This window comes from Peromyscus leucopus, chromosome 3, assembly GCF_004664715.2.
Source record: "Peromyscus leucopus breed LL Stock chromosome 3, UCI_PerLeu_2.1, whole genome shotgun sequence".
Taxonomy (NCBI): domain Eukaryota; kingdom Metazoa; phylum Chordata; class Mammalia; order Rodentia; family Cricetidae; genus Peromyscus; species Peromyscus leucopus.
Genome location: NC_051065.1, coordinates 98,432,031 through 98,451,774, shown reverse-complemented (window position 1 = coordinate 98,451,774; position 19,744 = coordinate 98,432,031). Strand labels below are relative to the sequence as shown.

General features: G+C 46.2%; 1 protein-coding gene across 1 annotated transcript in view; it reads right to left on the bottom strand.

The window, feature by feature from the left end:
• Positions 1–11,490: 11,490 nt before the first annotated feature.
• The window catches only part of Tacr1 (tachykinin receptor 1), a 175,861-nt gene continuing 167,607 nt past the window's right edge, over positions 11,491–19,744 (bottom strand). The window contains exons 3-5 of the mRNA XM_028871374.2: positions 19,307–19,457; positions 17,272–17,468; positions 11,491–14,600 (exon numbers count right to left, since the gene is read on the bottom strand). Coding sequence (XP_028727207.1) covers positions 14,309–14,600; positions 17,272–17,468; positions 19,307–19,457 — 640 coding nt within the window. The 3' untranslated portion in view covers positions 11,491–14,308. The remainder of the gene's footprint in view (positions 14,601–17,271; positions 17,469–19,306; positions 19,458–19,744) is intronic.

The window sequence follows — 19,744 nt, the reverse complement described above, 5'->3', positions numbered from 1 at the left end:
GTGAGGATAGTGTCTTAGTACGTAGGTCAGAAGATGACTTACAGGTATCAATTCTTGCTTACTATGTTGGTTCCAGGAATTGAACTCAGGTTGGCCTTGACGGCAAGCATCATTATCCACTGATCCATCTTATGGACCCTTTCCTGCTTTTCAGTAAATTTACTTTTACTTGCTCAGGTCTCCTCTGTCTGCATCTTTACTTCAGCCCCTCTCTCAGATTGACTTTAGGTGACGGTTGATTGGTCCACACCTTAGTTCCTGGGTCAATCCCATCTGGGCCTAGAGATGCCCTATCACTCTCAGAGGTCAGCATCAATCCTATCTCTCCCCTCACCCCCAATAGACCACAGAAATTGCCTCCTAATTGGTCTCTATGCCACCATCATGCCCTTTTCTAATATTAGATTGCTGCTGTCAGCTTCAGAGTCCTTTGGTGGTATCCTTTGCTCTAAGACTAAAGACCCAAATTATTTTCAGGGCTTACAAGGGTCTCTGACTATTTCCCTTCTCTCTTTTTCAGCCTCACCTCCCCCTACTCCTCCAACCTTCTTCCACACAGACATTGGTCTTGTTTGGCTGTTTAATGTTTTCCAGTAGCTCAAATACGCCATTGTCCTGGTCATACAACTTTCCATCTCTTGTGCTTGGGATATTCTCTACCTCTTCTCATTGATGCCCACTCTTCCCCAGGATCTCACTTTCTCAGAGCTCACTTCTCTGACCTCAAATCCAACATCCAATTCTTTTTCTCTAAGCTCAAATAAATGGCCATTTCTTTTTTTTTTAAACTCCCTATATCAGATTTTAGTTACATTCTTATCATCGGGCTGCTAGGCTGACATATCCTTTAGCCTGCAAGCTGTTTTCTGTGGGAACCTGGGCTCTTTCCATGCCTTCTTCAGCCTGATGCTCAGCACACATCTTGCTGCACTGTGGGTCCAAGAGTGAAAGAGCGAAGGCCAGGCGTCCTCTGACTAAAAGGAAGATTCATATTTCTGGTCACAATGACCATTGGAGGGTATTTCTGTAGTATAGAAGCACCAGTGTGCCCTTCTGGTCAACAAGTCGTGATCTGTGAGGGACCATTTCTAGAGATTTGCTAAGTGTCTGTTGGAAGGGTGAGTTTCAGGACACGTTGCAATTATCCCTGTTGTCATTGGGTAGCCAAGTCCTGAAGCATGCCTCTGACGTTGTTCTCGTCATGAGTGGACTCAGCAACATTACCTGAAGAGGGATGAGACCGGGGACTGTTGAAGTTTACAGTCTTTTTTATTTACTTGTAAAAAGGAAATGTGTCCCACCTCAACAGCATTTGCCTTGGTTACTTTTTGCTTTGTCTTTTTCACTGTCCACATAAGCAGCATTGCTATGATATATAGACCTCGCTCTTGCTTGGACACACATCTAAGTTTAGTGTCGGTGGAAAGCTCTAAATAACTGACGTGGTCATGAAACTGATGGAGTGTTAGAATGAAACAAAAATGAAACACCTGTGGAGGTTTTCATAAGGAGTATCCCCCTAGGCTCGCATCCTCAAACACTGGTTCCCAGGTTGCTGATGCTCTCTGGGGCTGTGGAGCCTCGAGGAGCTGGAGCCTTGCTGAAGGGGGCATGCTGTGGGATGGTTTGTATGTCAAATTGCTCTGATTGGTCAATAAATAAAACACTGATTGGCCAGTGGCTAGGCAGGAAGTAGGTGGGACAAGGAGAGAGGAGAATTCTGGAAAGCAGAAGGCTGAGGCAGAGAGACACTGCCAGCTGCCGCCATGACCAGCAGCATGTGAAGATGCCGGTAAGCCACCAGCCATGTGGCAAAGTATAGATTTATGGAAATGGATTAATTTAAGCTATAAGAACAGTTAGCAAGAAGCCTGCCACGGCCATACAGTTTGTAAGCAATATAAGTCTCTGTGTTTACTTGGTTGGGTCTGAGCGGCTGTGGGACTGGCGGGTGACAGAGATTTGTCCTGACTGTGGGCAAGGCAGGAAAACTCTAGCTACAAATGGTGCCCAACGTGTTGGCAAGAGTTTCTACCTAAAACCTGAGAAAAGATTCTAAAATGGAGCTAAAAACAGCTTCCTAATTGTCTCTCTCAAATGAGCGGCAGCCTGCCGGTTTGAGCTACTGGCGGGTTCCTAGCATGCAAGCTCAATCTGCAGTATGGCAGGAATGAGGCCTCTGCAAGTGGCACATTAAGCTGCATGGTGGATTTAGCCTTTGCTAGTACAAAAAAAAAAAAAAAAAAAAAAAAAAAGAGAGGTTTCTGGGCTACACGCTGCTTGGATAAAAGCGTAGACCCAGGATGGCTTCCAGAGCTGGTGGAAAATGTACCACCGCCATGTTGGGAAGCTGAAGTGGGCGGAGCCAGCAGCCACAGCACAGTTTCAGGCTTAAAAGGCTGCAGTTTAAAGCAATAGGCTCAAGGTAATATAAAAAATAAGCCACATAAAGATGGCTACCACACAGATAATCTGGATTATGTTCTCTTTGATATTTGTAACTGAAGAAAAACATTTGATTGCAAAAGCTGTTGAGTTATGCCAAAATGTGTATTTTAAAGGTACCTTGACTTCAAAATTTGGCTATAAGGATATGTTGCTTTGGAAAAGAGGCTCTGCTTTTGTTTCTACAGAAAGCCAGAGGCTATGGATTTGTTCCAGATTAAGATACATCAGGTTAGACCAGCCAAGACCACCTGAAAGGTCTCTGATGACACAATGGCCCAGATGATTCAACATCCAGAATTGTTTCAAGGCAACTGGCTCAGACGATACAGCCTCACGGACTACTCCATAATCCCAGATTTTTCTTTGTGTCCCCATAAGATACAGCGCCCCCCTCCAGCAGGAAGTAGTAAAAGAAGCTATGCCCAAATTCCCAAATATACCAAGCTGGCTTTGGAGATGTTTAAAAGTTAAAACCTTCCTTTTTAAAAAAAGAAAAGGGGAAGTGCTGTGGGATGGTTTGTATGTCAAATTGCTCTGATTGGTCAATAAATAAAACACTGATTGGCCAGTGGCTAGGCAGGAAGTAGGTGGGACAAGGAGAGAGGAAAATTCTGGAAAGCAGAAGGCTGAGGCAGAGAGACACTGCCAGCTGCCGCCATGACCAGCAGCATGTGAAGATGCCGGTAAGCCACCAGCCATGTGGCAAGGTATAGATTTATGGAAATGGATTAATTTAAGCTATAAGAACAGTTAGCAAGAAGCCTGCCACGGCCATACAGTTTGTAAGCAATATAAGTCTCTGTGTTTACTTGGTTGGGTCTGAGCGGCTGTGGGACTGGCGGGTGACAGAGATTTGTCCTGACTGTGGACAAGGCAGGAAAACTCTAGCTACAGGGGCACATCTTGGGGTGGGCTTGGAGAGTTTACAACCTTGCCCCACTTCCCCATTCACTGTTTGTGTGTTTGTGGTTGAAGATATGATCTTTCGGCTGCCTGCCTGCTGCCATGGTTACCCAATGATCATGGACTCTCCCTCTGGAGCCTGAAACCAGAATCAACTCCTCCTTCTCTAAGTTGCTTTTGGTCATGGTGTTTTATTACAGCCACAAAAATAAGTGGCACACCTTCCTATAAAAGGCACTGAGAATTGTTACAGAATTTAGGGAAGCCAGACAATCCCTTCTGAGTTGGACATAGTTTAAAGACTGGATAAGGTTTAAAGGTCTATCATAGTTCATGGCTATCAGGTCTGCCTGGGAATCTAGAAAGTGGAGATAACATATCCGTTTCGATTTTGCAAACTGTCAGAAAGGAAGACTAAAATATGGTAGGGGGCAGGTGGGCGATATGGAGGTTTCTTGTATCAGAGGAATAATATTGAAATGCTGGAAGAAAACATTGAAAGTTTGGCCACATGGGATAGAGGAGGACTGGGTGGTAACCCCCACCTCCCCATGTCTGCTCCTATTGTACCCCTCTCTTGTGGGGTTGAACCTGAAACCTTTCTCCTAACCAAATCCACATGCCAGACCTTTGGGCTTCTGCTTTCGCTCAGAGAGGCAAGTCTGTGTATTGGGAAAATAGTGGTCCATTTCCTTGGTTACAATCCACCCTTCGCTTTGAATCCCATCCCTGCTGACCTCTAAACCATTTTCTGTTTCAATTCAGCCACTCTAGCAGTCCCACGGTCATCTGCACAGTAGTTACTCATGTGCTGACTAAATTCAGCTCCTGGGCTTAGTGGTGACTTACTACATCCAACACTCTGAGGATGAGGCTGGGAACCTGGACTATGGGAAGCCCATTATTCCACTGTGATTATAGAATTTGAACGCCATTAACCTGGTGCCCCTGGCGCCTTTGCTTGAGTTCTGACTTCACCTTTCTCCCCTGACTCAGAAAGTCTTTGCATAACCTTTTGGGTAATGTTTTGGTACAACCTGGCTCCAGGATACCCTTTAGTGTGCTCCATAAACAATCAAGAAGTCTGGATCTACCTCTCTCTGCCTCCAGGACCCAAGTAAGCCTGGCTAGAGGGCGGGACATGGATGTTGCTTGTTTCAAGTATATTATCTTTCCCAGTGACTTCTCTATTGTTAAAATAAGCCTTTATCCTCTAAAGAAATGCATCATCTAGGGAATTTTTTATCAAGACTGAAGGTGCCAAGATTAATTGCAGCTGGACTATTTGCTGAGGTCTCTGAACAAGATTAGGGCCTGGCTACGCAGTTGACTCCAGAAACATGTACACACATGAAGACAGTTTACCCTTTGGAATCTTCTTCTGATGATCCTATGAAAATTTGCTGCTGCTGAAAATGCTACTTCATGAACTAACTTCCTGGCAATGTGTCCAGGGAGGTCAGACCCACCCAGACTATGGCAACTTGAAGAGAAATGCCACTGTGTAAACCAATTGCTAAAAGGTCTTATTAATAAAAACCCTGGAGCCAGATATTGGAGTTAAAACTGAGAGATCAGAGGAATTGGAAAAGCCACAGCCAACCTCACCTCACCAACTCCTCAGCCTCCAGAGAAAGACCTACTTCCTGTATCCCCATGCCCATACATCTTTCTGTCCCTGCCACTTCACCACTTCTCTCCGGCCAGCTACATCACTTCCTCTCTCTGCCCAGCTCTGCCACTTCCTGTCTGTCTGTACAGACCTCTAGACGTTTATGGTTAACTAGTGTTGGAATTAAAGGTGTGTGCCACCATGCCTGGCTCTGTTCCCAGTGTAGCTTTGAACTCACAGAGATCCAGATGGATCTCTGCCTCCCAAAATGCAAGGATTAAGGGTGTGTGCTACCATTGCCTGACTTCCATATTTACTATAGTAGCTGGCTTTTTCCTCTGATCCTCAGATAAGCTTTATTGGGGTACACAGATAAAATATCACCACAGCACTGTGAGGAATAAAGGGGATAGCAGAGGGACTTGCTTTAGACTCTGGGCGTTGGAGTTGGGTATCAGTGGCAATTGTGTTCCATCAGTGGGATATTAGGCAAATTACTTAAATGATACCCCATTATTCTCATACTAAGGACAATAACATTGGCTTCATGGCATGTGGGGATCAATCTTGCTAATGTGCATAAAGTTCATGGCCCCAGAAATGCAAGGACTTGTTATCATATTTCATTTAAGGTGGGGAAGAGGGAAGATGATAGCCCTGTGCTTCAACATTTGGGGTCTTCAAACTAGTTTCAAGCATACCAGCACACATGGTACATTCACTAACATGATCCCTTTGCTCTGCCAAGCAAAAGCCAAGGGACCTAGCTGTGTCTGCATTCTACTTAGGGCACAGACACAGTGCAGGCAATATGGCACGGAGGAACGAAGTGGTCTCAAGCATGGGGAAGACACTGAAGAAAGGGGAAATGGCACTCAGACACGGAGACTGGCTGAGGAGGATTCTGCTGAGTTCACTGCAAGCTGTGGGGGTGGTTAATACCAGTTGTCAGTTTGAGATCTTGAGTCCCCTAAGAGACAAGCCTCAAGTGAGGAATTGTCTAGATGATGGTTAGCCTCTGAGAATGTCTGTGAGGGATTATTTTTTAAAAATGGTATTCTTGGTAAATTCATACATGTATAAAATGAAATGTGATCATATCTACTGGCCCAATCCCTCCTCCAACTTTCCTCATATTCCCTATTTTTTCTAATTTCATGTATTTTTAAAGACCCATGAAGTCCAGCCTCTCCTGCCCATATGTGCTTGGGGGTGGGGCCATCTGCCATGGTAATCCTCTGAGTGCCACACCCTCCAAACAGAGTGAAACCATCAGCTGCTAATAGCTAGAGCAAGGCCTATGCCCTCTGTGCTAGAATTTTGGCTAGCTCGATCTTGTGTAGGTAGCCACGGCAGCTGTGAGTTTATGAGTGTGTGGTAGCCATGTCATGACCAGAAGACAGCATTTCTTAGCAGTCCTCCCCATCCTGTGACCCTTCTATCCTTTCTACACCCCTTTCTACGATGTCCTCTGCCTTGGTTAGGAGGAGAGATGGCTATAGGCATCCCACACAGGACTGAGCACTCAGTCTCTTATTCTGTCAGGGACTATCATGACTGAGTTAACTGATGTGGGAATACTCATTTTAACTGTTCCCTGGGCTGGGAGCCGAGATTGTGAAAAAGGAGAGAGCGAGCTGAGCATGGCGTTCATTGCTTTCTGCTTCCTGGGCTGCAGATGCAGTGTGATCGTCTCCTCAAGCCCCCCGCCATCAGGGCTTTCCCACCGTGATGGACTATACCCTTGAAGGGTCAGTCAAAAGAAACCCTGCCTCCCGTAAGTTGCACTTGTCAGAATGTTTTATCATAGCAACAAGAAAAGTAAGTGTCTTAGTTAGGGTTTCTATTGCTGTAAAGAGACACCATGGCCACAGCAACTCTTTTTAAAATATTTTAAAGTTTAATTTATTTTACATCCTGACTGAAGTCCCTCCTCCCCCACATCTCTTCCCATTCCCTCCCCCCTCTCCTCTGTCCTACTCCTTAATCTACTCCTCCTGTTTCTGTTCAGAAAGGGGTAGGCCTCCCATGGGTATCAACAAAGCGTGGCATTATCAAGCTGTAGTAAGACTATGCACCTCCTCTTGTATTAAGGCTGGGCAAGGCAATCCAGTATGAGGAATAGGTTCCCAAGAGCCAGCCAAAGTGTTAGAGGCAGCCCCTACTCCCACTGCTATGAGTCCTACAAGTAGACCAAGCTACACAATTGTCACATATATGTAGAGGGCTTAGGTCAGTCCCATGCAGGCTCCCTGGTTGTCGGTTCAGACTCTGTCAGTCCCTATGAGGCAGGTTAGTGAGTTTTCTTGTGATGTCCTTGACCCCTCTGGCTGCCACAATCCTTCCTCCCTCTCTTCAGCAGGATTCCCTGAGCTTGGCCTAATGTTTAGCTGTGAGTCTCTGCATCTGTTTCTATTAGTTACTGGATGAAGACTCTCTGATGAGAATTGGGGGAGTCACCAATCTGATCACCGGAGATGGCCAGTTTAGGCTACATATTCACTATTGCTAGGAGTCTTAGCTGGGACCATCCTTGTAGATTTGTGGGAGTTTCCCTTGTATCAGGTTTCTACCTGACCCCCAAACATACTCCCTTTCCAGTCATCTTTCAGTACTCTCCCCTTCCATCTACCCCTCACCCTAATCCCTCAAGTTTTCATCCCCAGCTGGACCACGGCAACTCTTATAAAGGAAAACATTTAGTTGAGGTGACTCACTTACAGTTCAGAGGTTTAGTCCATTATCATTATGGCAGGAAGCATGGTGGCACACAGGCAGACATGGTGCTGGAGTTGAGAGTCCTTACATCTTGATCCAAAGGCAACAGGAAGTGAACTGAGACACTGGGTGGAATCTTGAGCATCTACGAGATCTCAAAGCTCACCTCCACAGTGACACACTTCCTCCAACAAGGCTATAACTACTCCAACGAAGCCACAACTTCTAATAGTGCCACTCCCTTTGGAGGCCATTTTCTCTCAAACCACCACAGTAAGTAATAATACACTGGTGCATAACTTCATCATCATCCTTGTCTCAGCTGCTTTTTTTTAACGTTAACTATACAAATGTTTAATGATACAGAACCAGCAAAGAATAAGTACAATCTCCAGTAACAAACATGTAATTAAAACAAAGAATTTCCCCCCCATTAAATTAGCACACACTAAAAAGTACTAAAACGTCTATACTTGGTGGGGGGTTGGGGAAACAAGCATTTGCTGCAAGTGAAATAAAAGTTGATAGAGTCTCTTTGGGATGCATTTTCACCTTCTACATTAAAACTAAATGAGTAATATTCTTTGTTTATTTTTTTCATTTTATTTTTTATTTTTTTTCCAAGACAGGGTTTCTCTGAGTAGCCCTGACTGTCCTGGAACTTATTTTGTAGACCAGGCTGACCTCAAACTCTGAAATCCTGCCCGCCTCTGCCTCCTGAGTGCTGGGATTAAAGTTGAGTGCCACCATGCCCTGCTTTAAGAATAATATTCTTTATTAAAACAACTCAATTTTTAGAGGCAATTCCAAATATATGAACAACTTTATTCTATTTATTTATTCATTTAACTTTTTTCATTGGTTTTACGGACTGACCCCAGTTTCCCCGCCCTCCTCTCCTCTTGTTCCCCCCCCCCCCATACTCCCATCTACCTCCCTTCCCATCCACTCCTCCTCCATCTCCATTCAGAAAGGGGCAGGCCTCCCAAGGGCTTGAACACAGCATGGCACATCAAGTTGAGGCAGGACTGAGCTCCTCCCCATGCAACAAGGCCGACTGAGGTAATCCAGCATGGGGAACAGTCTCCCCAAAGCCTCAGCTGCTTCTTTTACGTGTTGGGTTTAACACTGAAGCCCTGCACTTCAAATCGTCTCAATTTAGAAAAGTAACTGGGAATGGGGGAGGGGGGTTGAGTGAGGAAGGATTAGAAATGGAAGAAGTGTCAAATGTCCAATAAAATATTTTAAAAATTAAAAAGAAATTTTAAATTGGAAATAGTGTCAGGGAGGGTCACATTTCAGCAAGGAGGAAGTTAGGAGGGGTGTTCCAGGGCCAGGAGCTGTGCTGGATTAAAGAGCGAGGAACAAAATGAACTGGAAATAAAAGGAAAAACGATTCTTGGATGAGTGGCCCTCCCCTGCAGTGTGGTTGACTTACTAGAGGCTGTAATCTTAGGGAAAGTGGACTCTCTCCCGGGGGCTATCCATTGCCAATAGCTCCTTGGATAGGGGTGGGACAAAAATGGACACAAAGTTGAGTGGGTAGGAAAGTGGGGTGGATCTGAGAAGTGTTGGGGAATGAAGGATATGATCAAACCATGTACAAAATTGTCAAATATCTAATAAAATATTTTAAAAATTAAAGATAAATTTTAAAAAAGTTAAAAAAAAGAAGATGCAGTGCAGAGAACCCAGGTTTGAGCTGGAATGGAAGTTTCCAGAGCTAGTCGAATAAGGCAACACCAGCTTTTGCCTCTGATAGCCTCTGGTCACTTGGTGCTCATTAGCAATCCTTTCTCCTCACAAGCGATGTTGCTTGAGAGGGAAGCCAGGGTGACACCTGTGTTCATTCTGCACCTGCACCGTGAGGTTGCTGATTTTCAGCCTTTCCCTCCCCTCTGCTCTCCTGAACAGGTAGAAATAAGTGATGGTGTCTTAGAGCATCATTACCTACGGGATTCAAATGCCCCATTTTTGGAGAGAAACATTCTTCGTGTGTCCCCACCTCATCTGCCTGTGCTCAGAGCCTTCACTGAACTACCACTCTGGGGTTCAGAGCTGAGGAGGTCTGTTCACTCTTGTACCAAAGGGATTGAGGGAGCCCAGGGGAGAGTATTACCAAGCCCTGCCCTGGGGTAACTGTCTCTAGGATGCTTGCCACACATTCCTGGAGCAAATGAAAACATCTTTGGGTCTCCGTAGTAGACCCTGTGTGATCTGTTGACCTGTAACTAAAGCATCACCATTGCTGATGCAAGGGGCACACTTGTCTTGCTGTAGAGAAGAGTGAGCACACCCCTTTGTCATGAACTTGTTGGTTTTGTCTAAAGCTTTTTAATCGTGTGGTGCCTGAGAGGAAGTGTGGTTTTATTCCAAAGCTGTTTCCTGGCAGCTAGGCTGGTTCCTCTGGGGCTCATCTACCTCTTGCTGAGTTCGGAAGGCCTCTGGCTTCTCATCCCCCTCCTAGAAACATTCTTTTTGCTGGACAGCATAGGGTTAATGATGCTTTAGAGGATATTCAGATGGATTTCCCCGGCCCCACCCAGCCCTGCAACCCTTTTCCATGTGAGATGTGGGGATCTTGAAGGAGACTGTGGATTCCTTGAAGCTTGATTAGGGATTGTTTTCTAAAATGCCTTAATTTAGAAAGGAGCATCTTTGTTGTTAATTTCGGATGCCTTATCAGGTAGCTGTCTCTGTTTTCCTCTTTCCTTCTCTCTGCCACTGCAAGTCTGTCCAGTGTCTCATGACTCTCTGGATGGCACTGCCCATGGGAAGTGGCCCAGCGGGAGAGGCAGGTTGCCAGGGCTCACAGTGATCATCACTGATGTTTCCAATCTGCAATGGTTTCCTGCCATGTTAGTAAACGCAGAGGCCTGGACTGAAGCTGTCTCACAGTTGTGCAGCTGCATGGCCCAGATCGGCTTGGAGAAAAACCAGGCGGCGAGTGCCATCAACCGACACCCTCCCCACAGCCCAGGTGCAGCATTCTGGGTCTGCCACATTGTTCAAGTGTGGACACCTCCTTCCCCCTTCTCCAGGAGACCCCAGGCAGTCACTGAACATGGTGGGTGCCAGATTGACCATTTCTGCTAAGGCAGATGTTGGTTTCCCTTGAGCAGTGTCTACACACGCTGGGTTTTTCTCCCCCTCTGCATTAGTTACTTCTCTGTTGTGATAAAACACCATGATCAAGGCAACCTATGGAACATATCGAACAAATGGTTTATTCAAGCTAACAGTTCCAGAGTTAGAGTCCATAAAGCCCCTTCCCCAGTGATATACATCTGTTAGTAAGGCTCCACCTCTCAAAGGTTCCACAACCTCCCCAAATAGCATAACCAGTTGGGGACCAACTGTTCAAATACCCAAGCCTATAGGAGATGCTTCTCTTTCAAACCCCAACACCCTATCTCCATTCATTGGTGATCTAAAGTCCTTCCCGTCTCCCACTGTGTCCTTTAGCTGGAACCCCCTCTCTTCCCACATGGTGTGCCTTGACCTTGCCTCCAGGATATCTCTTGTACATCTGATCACCTTGTCATCTGCCCATGGACAGCTTGAACTGACACCTCTCTATTTATAGGTGACATCGTTGGCATTGCCACATAATCCCACCCCAAGTTCCTGTTTCCCAGTCTGGAAAAACATCCTAGATCTTGCCAGCCCATACCTATGGCACCACAGAGTTGAGTAGATGTTGGGTTTCATCCTACTGGGTGTACAGTTTGTGAGAGTCCCCTGCACCATCCCTCCCCCCCCCAGTAGTGTTCCTTCCTGTTCCCTAGAGAAGAGACAGAGGCATGAGCTGGCTGAAAGCATAACTTTATTTCCATAAGAGATTCTTTCCAGCATCCCAGGCCCCAAACACAGACCCCTCTCCATGGACAGTCTCTTCCCCAGGCCTGAGCCCCTCCTTTCCTAGGATCCACTCAACCCCTTGTATTAGCGTTCTGCTGAAGGGTTAAGGGTGTCCTTCCACAGGGTCCCTTCCCCACCCTTCTGTTCTATTGAGTATGAGGTACACTTCAGAGCTCCTTTCTGACCAAGAATGGTGGTGGGAGGAGACTGGCACAGAGGGAGCATGCCAATGGCACTGGAATCCCACAGGCTAGAGGTAACACAGGAAGGATGGCCCAGGGTGACTCCCAGTCTATCACTACTGGAGGGTACATCAAGGAAACTCATAGGAGATAAACACAGGGTGACACATTTCAATAAGAGACCCATGCACAGAGCACAAATCACAGTGTTCTCACACACAGGAATTGACATTTCTACAAATTAAATGGACTTTGGAGCAGGGGGAGTGGGAAGCTCGCTGGTCCTCTGTAAGGGATGCTTTGCCATATCCATAAAGCCCAGGTCCATCTTGTCTTCCCTCTTACCACACATGGAATGAAATTGCTCATCTCAGTCCTTAAGGTCCGCTGGGCTGACTCAGAGAACTGCCATTGCAGAGGCTCTGAGAGCCTCACCCTTTGGCTTAAGTCCACATATTGAAAGTCAGTCTTTAAAACCCTGGGGAGATTCTGCTTCTCAGTGCCTCCAGAACTGGTGAGCAGCCTGGCTTCCCCAGGACTGGTGTATCAGGAATGGCAGGCACAGGACGCTCCTGCGGGTGGAAGGAGCTGTGTGTCCTCAGCCCAGGGCAAAGTTCAGAGCAGGCACTCCGTAGACCCTTGCCAACTCTACCCTAACCTTCTCTTCTGTAGATGGGATGTCTTCAACACTTGCTTCTTGGGTACTTCTCATAACCACGTTACTTTGCATCCACATGTAGAAAGATTCTTTATTGGAAGTATAGTTAACAATTTGGGCATTGACTTTTGTTGCCCCTACATTTATTTTCCACTCATAGAGTGTCATTGAGCAGGATTTACCTAGTTTATTAAACATTTCCCATGATGAGCTGCAGAATATGCCTTTGTTTCTTTTTTTCTGGCTTATACCACTTTTTTTTTTTATACAATCATTGCCTCCCCCAGGCATGCTAATTCCCTCATAGGGTTAGAGCCAACAAGGCTGGCAAAAGCTACAAACCCTGGTGGTGGGTGGCATTGTTCTCTCGGATGTGAGGGATGGAGCTTCTGTGCATCCAATTATCCGAACCAGGAGGACATTCATGAATGTTGCAGGAAGCTTTGGCTTCCAGCCACATCTGGGCAAGGCATGTCTCTGGGAGACAGAAATGGTGTGCTCACCTGCTGGAGACCCTGAAACTATCAGGACATGATGCTTTCAGTTCCCAGCTCTTGGCAGACTAAGTGTCCTTTGTGATTGGTGGACCATTCAACCTCTTATAGACAGAGACCAACAAAGTAGAGCAGGAGGGCAAGATTCAGAGTCTGAAGAGAAGATGCAATCCTCCTCCTTCCAGGAATGTAGCAGAGGGCAGCCTCCTCACTCTACACTGTATGTAGCAAAAAGTGAAGAATCTGAGTTAGGATCCCTGCATGAAGACAGGAGCAGCCAGGCCAGGAAGCTCACACACTCATCTTCCTGATGCTGCTCTCAGAGATGGACTCAGCTTGCTGGAGAGATCCAAGCTTTCCTATGGAGTCCTCTGCTCTATCAAAGACCAGAATCTTCCTGGAGAAGGAATGTTTGGGCCAGGGTTTTGAGATCAATAGAAGAATATTTACATATACCCATCTCTAGGGGTTGCCAATCCTAGTATTTCTGAGACTGCCATTTTAAAAAAATTAGTGTATGTGTGCGTGTGTGTGTGTGTGTGTGTGTGTGTGTGTGTGTGTGTGTGTGAGAGAGAGAGAGAGAGAGAGAGAGAGAGAGAGAGAGAGAGAGAGGTGGGGGGGAGAGGTAAAACAAAGCATATACATCATTAAATCATGGAACACTGAGACTCAAAAGGATACTTAGAGTATTTGGTTCAGCCCTGTTGCTTTACAAAGATGGTGGAAAGAGGCCCAGATAGGTCAAGCCTGGCATTGGTTTCTTGGCTCTTGGTTAGAATACACATTAGGTGGCCTCTGTAGACATATTCCGTCAGAATTGGTTGCATTGGGGACAGAATGCAGAAAAGGACACAGTTGTCCATCCCATGATGTTTACATGAACTGAAATATTGAGATGTCCCAAAAAGGAGGATATGTGTTTTATATTCATGTGCGCTTAGCTGGGGGATACAGCTTTTGTTTGGATTTATGTCACACCTTCTCTTATTCACACTGTCTTGTGGAAGCCTGGAGTGGTGTGAGCTAGTCTGCACATGGCTGAGCGTGACTTTACTGAAGAAAGACAGAAGCTCCAGGCAGGTAGGTCTGCTGGATTTACGACTGCAGCACACCTTCCCAAATGAGTACCTGCATGCAGATGAAGTCAGTTCAGGAATCATGGGATGCACTGTAGGGGATCAAGTCCAGCCTTCTCATTTTATACAAGTTCATTGACCTGCCTTGGGTCACAATCATGGAGGATGGTGGACAAGGACAGGAAGGAATCCAGATTGAATACAGCATGGAATGTTTTCCTTAAACTATTGTGACCCTTTCCAAAAGCTCCAGGGTTAGGGTATTTCCAATGGATTCCAGATTAAAGACTTTCATGAATAAATGATTCAGGACACAGGATGGGCTGGTGGCCATACCCTTGAAATGTGCCCTCTGCCTAGGCCAGCATGTTAGAGTAGAAGCTGGAGCTTTCTGTCATGGTCTTCGAGTTGCTGCGAGAAGAGCCATTGGAGGTGAGATCCAGGGATGAGGGGGTGGCCTTGGGGCCTTCCTCTGGCTCCTCTTCATGAGCTCCCACCACAGTGGAGATGGTGGTCTCCAGGCGGCTGACCTTGTACACGCTGCCCTGGGTCTGGAGGTATCGGGTGGATTTCATTTCCAGCCCCTCATAATCACCGGTACTGATGAAGGGGCAGCAGCGAAAGGCGTGCTTGAAGCCCACACGGAACCTGGAGAAGGAGGATGGAGAGGTGAGCCACGGGCCTGCCTGCTTTAAGAGGGCTTTCTACCCTATGGTGTCAGCTCCTCAGCACGGGACCTACACAGGCCTGATTCTATGTCATTCCATATTCAAACTAATTCACATCAGGAGTTGTTGAGGACAAGTCCCCCTCAAGGACAGTTGTCAAGGTGAAATCAGGTCTGTCTTTGGGACATCCAAGAATGAGGGTGTGCCCTCAGATGTATGACTAGAAGGTGTTGGGTTAATTGAACAGCTACAAAAACTATTCCACACTGTAGGTATTTGTGTGTAGCTAGTGGTCTGTTTGCCAGGTGAGGTTTGAACAAGAAGCATAGTCTCAGGCATTTGAATATTCAGTCCCCAGTTGGTGGTACTGTTTGGTACTTAGAAGGTGTGGCCTTGCTGGAAGAAGCATGTCACTGGTTTTGAGATTTCAAAAGCCTCTGCTATTTCAGGTTCATTCTCTCTGCTTCCTGTTTGCAGTTGGAGATGTGAGCTCCCCACTGTCCCTGCCACCATGTCTACTACCCACTGCCACAGTTCCTTGTCACGATGGACTCTCACTCCTCTGGAACCATAGGCCTATATAAACCCTTCTATAAGTTACTTTGGCCATGGTGTCTTATTTCAGCAATAGAAAGGTAACTAACAGACAAAGCTCACAAAAGTATGTATCTAGACTCAACCCTTGACTGCCAGTGGTGTTTTATCAGGGTGCCTCAGTTTCCACACTTGTTAAACATAGAGAAACATCTTTACTTAAGGATGTACTGGGAGATTTAACCTAAAAAAACTGGCGACAGGTCATCAAGCTCTTAGAAAATGGAACTGTGAGATGCATAGAGACCTCAGGAGCAAGTTCAAGAAGATATCATTCACGTACTTCCAGTGCTAAATGTCTCTGTTACAGGGGGCCCTTCCCAACTGGTGAGAGAGAGAGAGAGAAGAGGGTAACAGGGATTTCCCCTTCATCTCAGCATCCTTCCGCAAATAGAGGTTGGATGCTTCTTTGGGTGACAATTACACTACAGCCTGGTGTCCGAGGCCTGTCCTGGGTGCTCTCTGCCTGCCACAGTGAATTCTTTACTGCCGACAGCCAGTCCCCGGGAGTCTCCCTTCTCTGGATTGTCTGAGTTAACCTCTGCTGGGAGAAGGCTCCCTGAGCCTGTCAGATCATGTAAGGTCGGGAACCAGACCGTGGAGGCCCTGACTTCCTTTCCTTTTCTGTGTTACTGGAAACGCAAGATGAATCTGGGGAAGTGACCCCGCTGGAATGGTGGACGAGAAGAGCATCTAGTATTCAGGCTTGTCTATGTGCAACAGTCACAGCATGCCCTCAGTCCCACTAACCTAGTCTCCAGTTTTTAAAAAATCAGAAGACTAGACGTTGGGGAGATGGCTCAGCGGGTTAGGGGGCTGGCTTCAGAGATGTGAGGGCCTGACCCAAGTTCCCAGAACCCGTGTAAAAGTCAGGTGTGGCTGTATGTGGTGATAGATTGTGTACCCTAATAAAATATGCCTGAAGATCAGAGAACAGAACAAGCCACTAGATTAAAGATAGATGCCAGGCAGGGGTGGCACACACCTTTAATCCTCACACTCAGGAGGCAGAGATCTGCCAGGCAGTGGTGGTGCACGCTTTTAATCCCAGCACTTGGGAAGCAGCTGCAGGTGGATCTCTGTGAGTTTGAGGCCAGTCTGATTTACAGAGTGAGTTCCAGGACAGGCTCCAAAGCTACACAGATAAATTCTGTCTTGAACCCTGCCCCCCCAAAAGGAGGCAGAGATCTGTCTGGATCTCTGTGAACTCAAGGTCACACATAGGCTACATGAGATTAACTCAGTCTAGGAGAGAACCAGAGCCAGGCAGTGGTGGCACACACCTTTAATCCCAGTGCTTGGGAATCACATGACTTTAATACCAGCAAGAAAGGTATATAAGGCACGAGGAGACAGCAACTAAAGGCTTTTTTGGCTAGAGCGTCTCGGGTGAGGACTCAGAGGATTTCAGTCAGAGGATTCATGGAGTTGGCAAGGTGAGACGTGGCAGTGACTTGTTCCTGTGTCTCTCTGTTCTTTCAGCATTTACCCCAATATCTGGCTCTGGGTTTTTTATTAAGACCATTTAGGAATTTGTGTTACATCTGTACAGTACCTATATCCCCATTTCTCTCTCTCTCTCTCTCTCTCTCTCTCTCTCTCTCTCTCTCTCTCTCTCTCTCTCTCTGTGTGTGTGTATGTGTGTGTGTGTGTGTATATGTGTGTGTGTGTGTGTGTGTGTGTGTGTGTTGGGGTGTGGAGAGAGCAAGATCACTGGGACTTACTGGCTGCCAGCCCAGGTCTAGGTTCAGTAAGAGACTCTGTTTCCAGGGGATAAGGTGGGGAGTGATAGAGCATGGTACCCTACATCCTCTCTGGCCTCCACCGGCAGGCACAGCTAGCTACTCATAAAAATTTTCACACACACAGAAAAAAATGTCATACATGAATTTAAAGATAACTTGTTTCCTTTGGTCAAGAGAACCAGCCCACTCTGGGCTCATATTGTTGCAAAGCCCCAGTGAGCATGGCTTGGAGTGTGTGGTTGGTTTGCTGTAGACCTACCACTCCCTTCTGATGGTGGTGGTGGTTGGGGTGTGTGAACAGAGTCTCCTCACCTGTCATTGAGGCAGCAGTAGATGATGGGGTTGTACATGGTGGAACTCATGGCCAGCCACATGATGGCCAGGTAGACCTGCTGGATAAACTTCTTAACGTAGAGATCTGGGTTGATGTAGGGCAGGAGGAAGAAGATATGGAAGGGCAGCCAGCAGATGGCGAAGGTGCATACGACCACGATCATCATTTTGACCACCTGGGAAGAAGGCAAGGCAGGTAGGTCCATCAGCACGTCCTTCTGTGGGGTGGCTTCTGCCCCTCCCCGTCACCGTACAGTGTGGGTGGGAAGTGTGTGTGTGGGGGAGTCTTTATATGTCCTCTTCTAAGGAAGCTGGGAGACCTTTGACATTCAGGCTGAAGGATCCTGGTTACAGTTCTCAGTGTGCGGCCCAGGACTGCCATCATCACTGCCACCAGGGACTTGTTAGGAGTTACAGGTTCCTGGACCCGTCCCAGATATATAGAATTATAACCTGAGAGTGGACCGGGAACCCTTCCGAGGACTATGAGGTGCTGTTATGTGACCCTGCTGGGCAGTGTACAGAGAAGGGAGAGATAGTGAGCAGAAGTGAATGGGATTCAGGAGAGAAGGCCCAGGGACAGCAGCAGAGGGCTGGGCTGGGAGGAAAAGAATCCGGGAAGGTGCTTGGTCTGGAGACTGAAGCAGCGGGAAGGAGGGAGAGCTCTGGAGAGCCCCTGTAAGGACCTGTCCAGTGTTTAAAGAGGGCTTGAGGAGGGTCTGTGAGACCCAGAAGCCTGAATGTTCAAGTCGGGCCCCATCACATGCTGAATCACAGCTGCCAGTGACATGTGGCAGCATTAGGACACGGGCCTTTGGGAAGCAGTTAGACACTGATAGCAAAGATTTATAGACAGGATTAAAGCCCTTGTAAGAGAGGCCTGGGAGCTCTCTTGCCCTTCTACTGTGAGAGCTCTCAGTGCAGAGACAATTGCCGTGAGCAGGAAGTGCCTCACCAGACAGGGACTCTGCCTTGGTCCCAGACTCCTGGCCTCTAGAGCTGTGAAGACCAATTTCTCTTGTTTATAAATTCCCAGGCAAAAGTGCTTTGTGTATGCATGTGTGCTTGTGTGTGAGTTGTGTACATTTGTCTGAATTGTATGTATGTGTACATAGGTGCGTGTATGAGTTGTGTATGTGTAAGTAAATGCATATGTGTGTGTGTATGAATAGTATACATGTGTATGAGTTTGTGTATGTTTGCATATGTATATATTAGCTCATGTGTTTGTGTTTATGTATATATACATGTGCATATACATGTGTATGCTAATGTGTGTATGAATATCTGCATATGAAGGATTGTATGAAAGTACATGAGTGTATATATTATATATCATATATATATAAGTATATGTGTATTTGTGCATAAGTATGTATGTTATGAGTGTATTTTAGTATATGTGTCTATATATGAGTGAATACACATGTGATGTATATGTGTATGAATTTATGTGATTGAGTGTATTGTATATGTGTGGACATATGAGTATATGTGTATAAAGTTTGTGAGTATATATATATTATATATATATATATATGAGCATCAATATGTGTATATGTACATGGGTGTGTGTGTGTGTACATGTGTATGAGTATTTGTGTGTGTATGTTGATTAGTGCCTATATATGTATGGTGCATATGGGTATGTATGTGTATGTATATGAGTGGGTTTTGGTGTGTATACGTGCATGTGTATGACTGTTTATGTTTGTGTGTGTATAAGTGTCTATATGTGGATGTGTACATGCATATGATTGTTGATGTGTATGTATATAAGTGCATGTATGGATGAATACTTTTGTATGTGCATGATTATGTGTATATATGAGAGTTTGCACATGTGTATGACTGTATATGAATGTGCACATGTACTTGTGGGTATGAAGAAAGACCCTGCTTTCCTCGCCTGTTCCTGAGATCTAGAGATGCCTTATGGCTTCTGCCTCTGGGGACTCCCTGCTCTCCCACCATCAGTGCCAATGTGGGCTATGCCTGCTTGACCTTTGCTCACCTTGCGCTTGGCAGAGACCTGCTCATGGTAACGGTTGGAGGAGTCTCCGGGGATCTCGCTGGCCCACAGTGTGATCCCTACCACAGTGTATGCATAGCCAATCACCAGCAGGGGCAGGAAGTAGATCAGCACGGTCACACAGATGTGGTACCTGTGAGGTAGACAGAGGAGTCAGTATCAGAAATAGCAGGCGATTACAGTTTGTGGACACCTTGTCCAGCCTCGGCCATCATGTAGGGAGGAATGACATCCATATAGAATGAATGGATGATAAGCCAGAGAGAACAACTCAATTTAATTCATATTCCTCTAGTGGACTTTCCCCATGTTTATAACTTTTCTTGTTTTTTTGTGAGCAAATGTCCAACAAAGAAGCAACTTAGTGGAGGTAGTGTTTATTTTGGCTTACATTTTGAAGGGACACAACCCATCATGGCT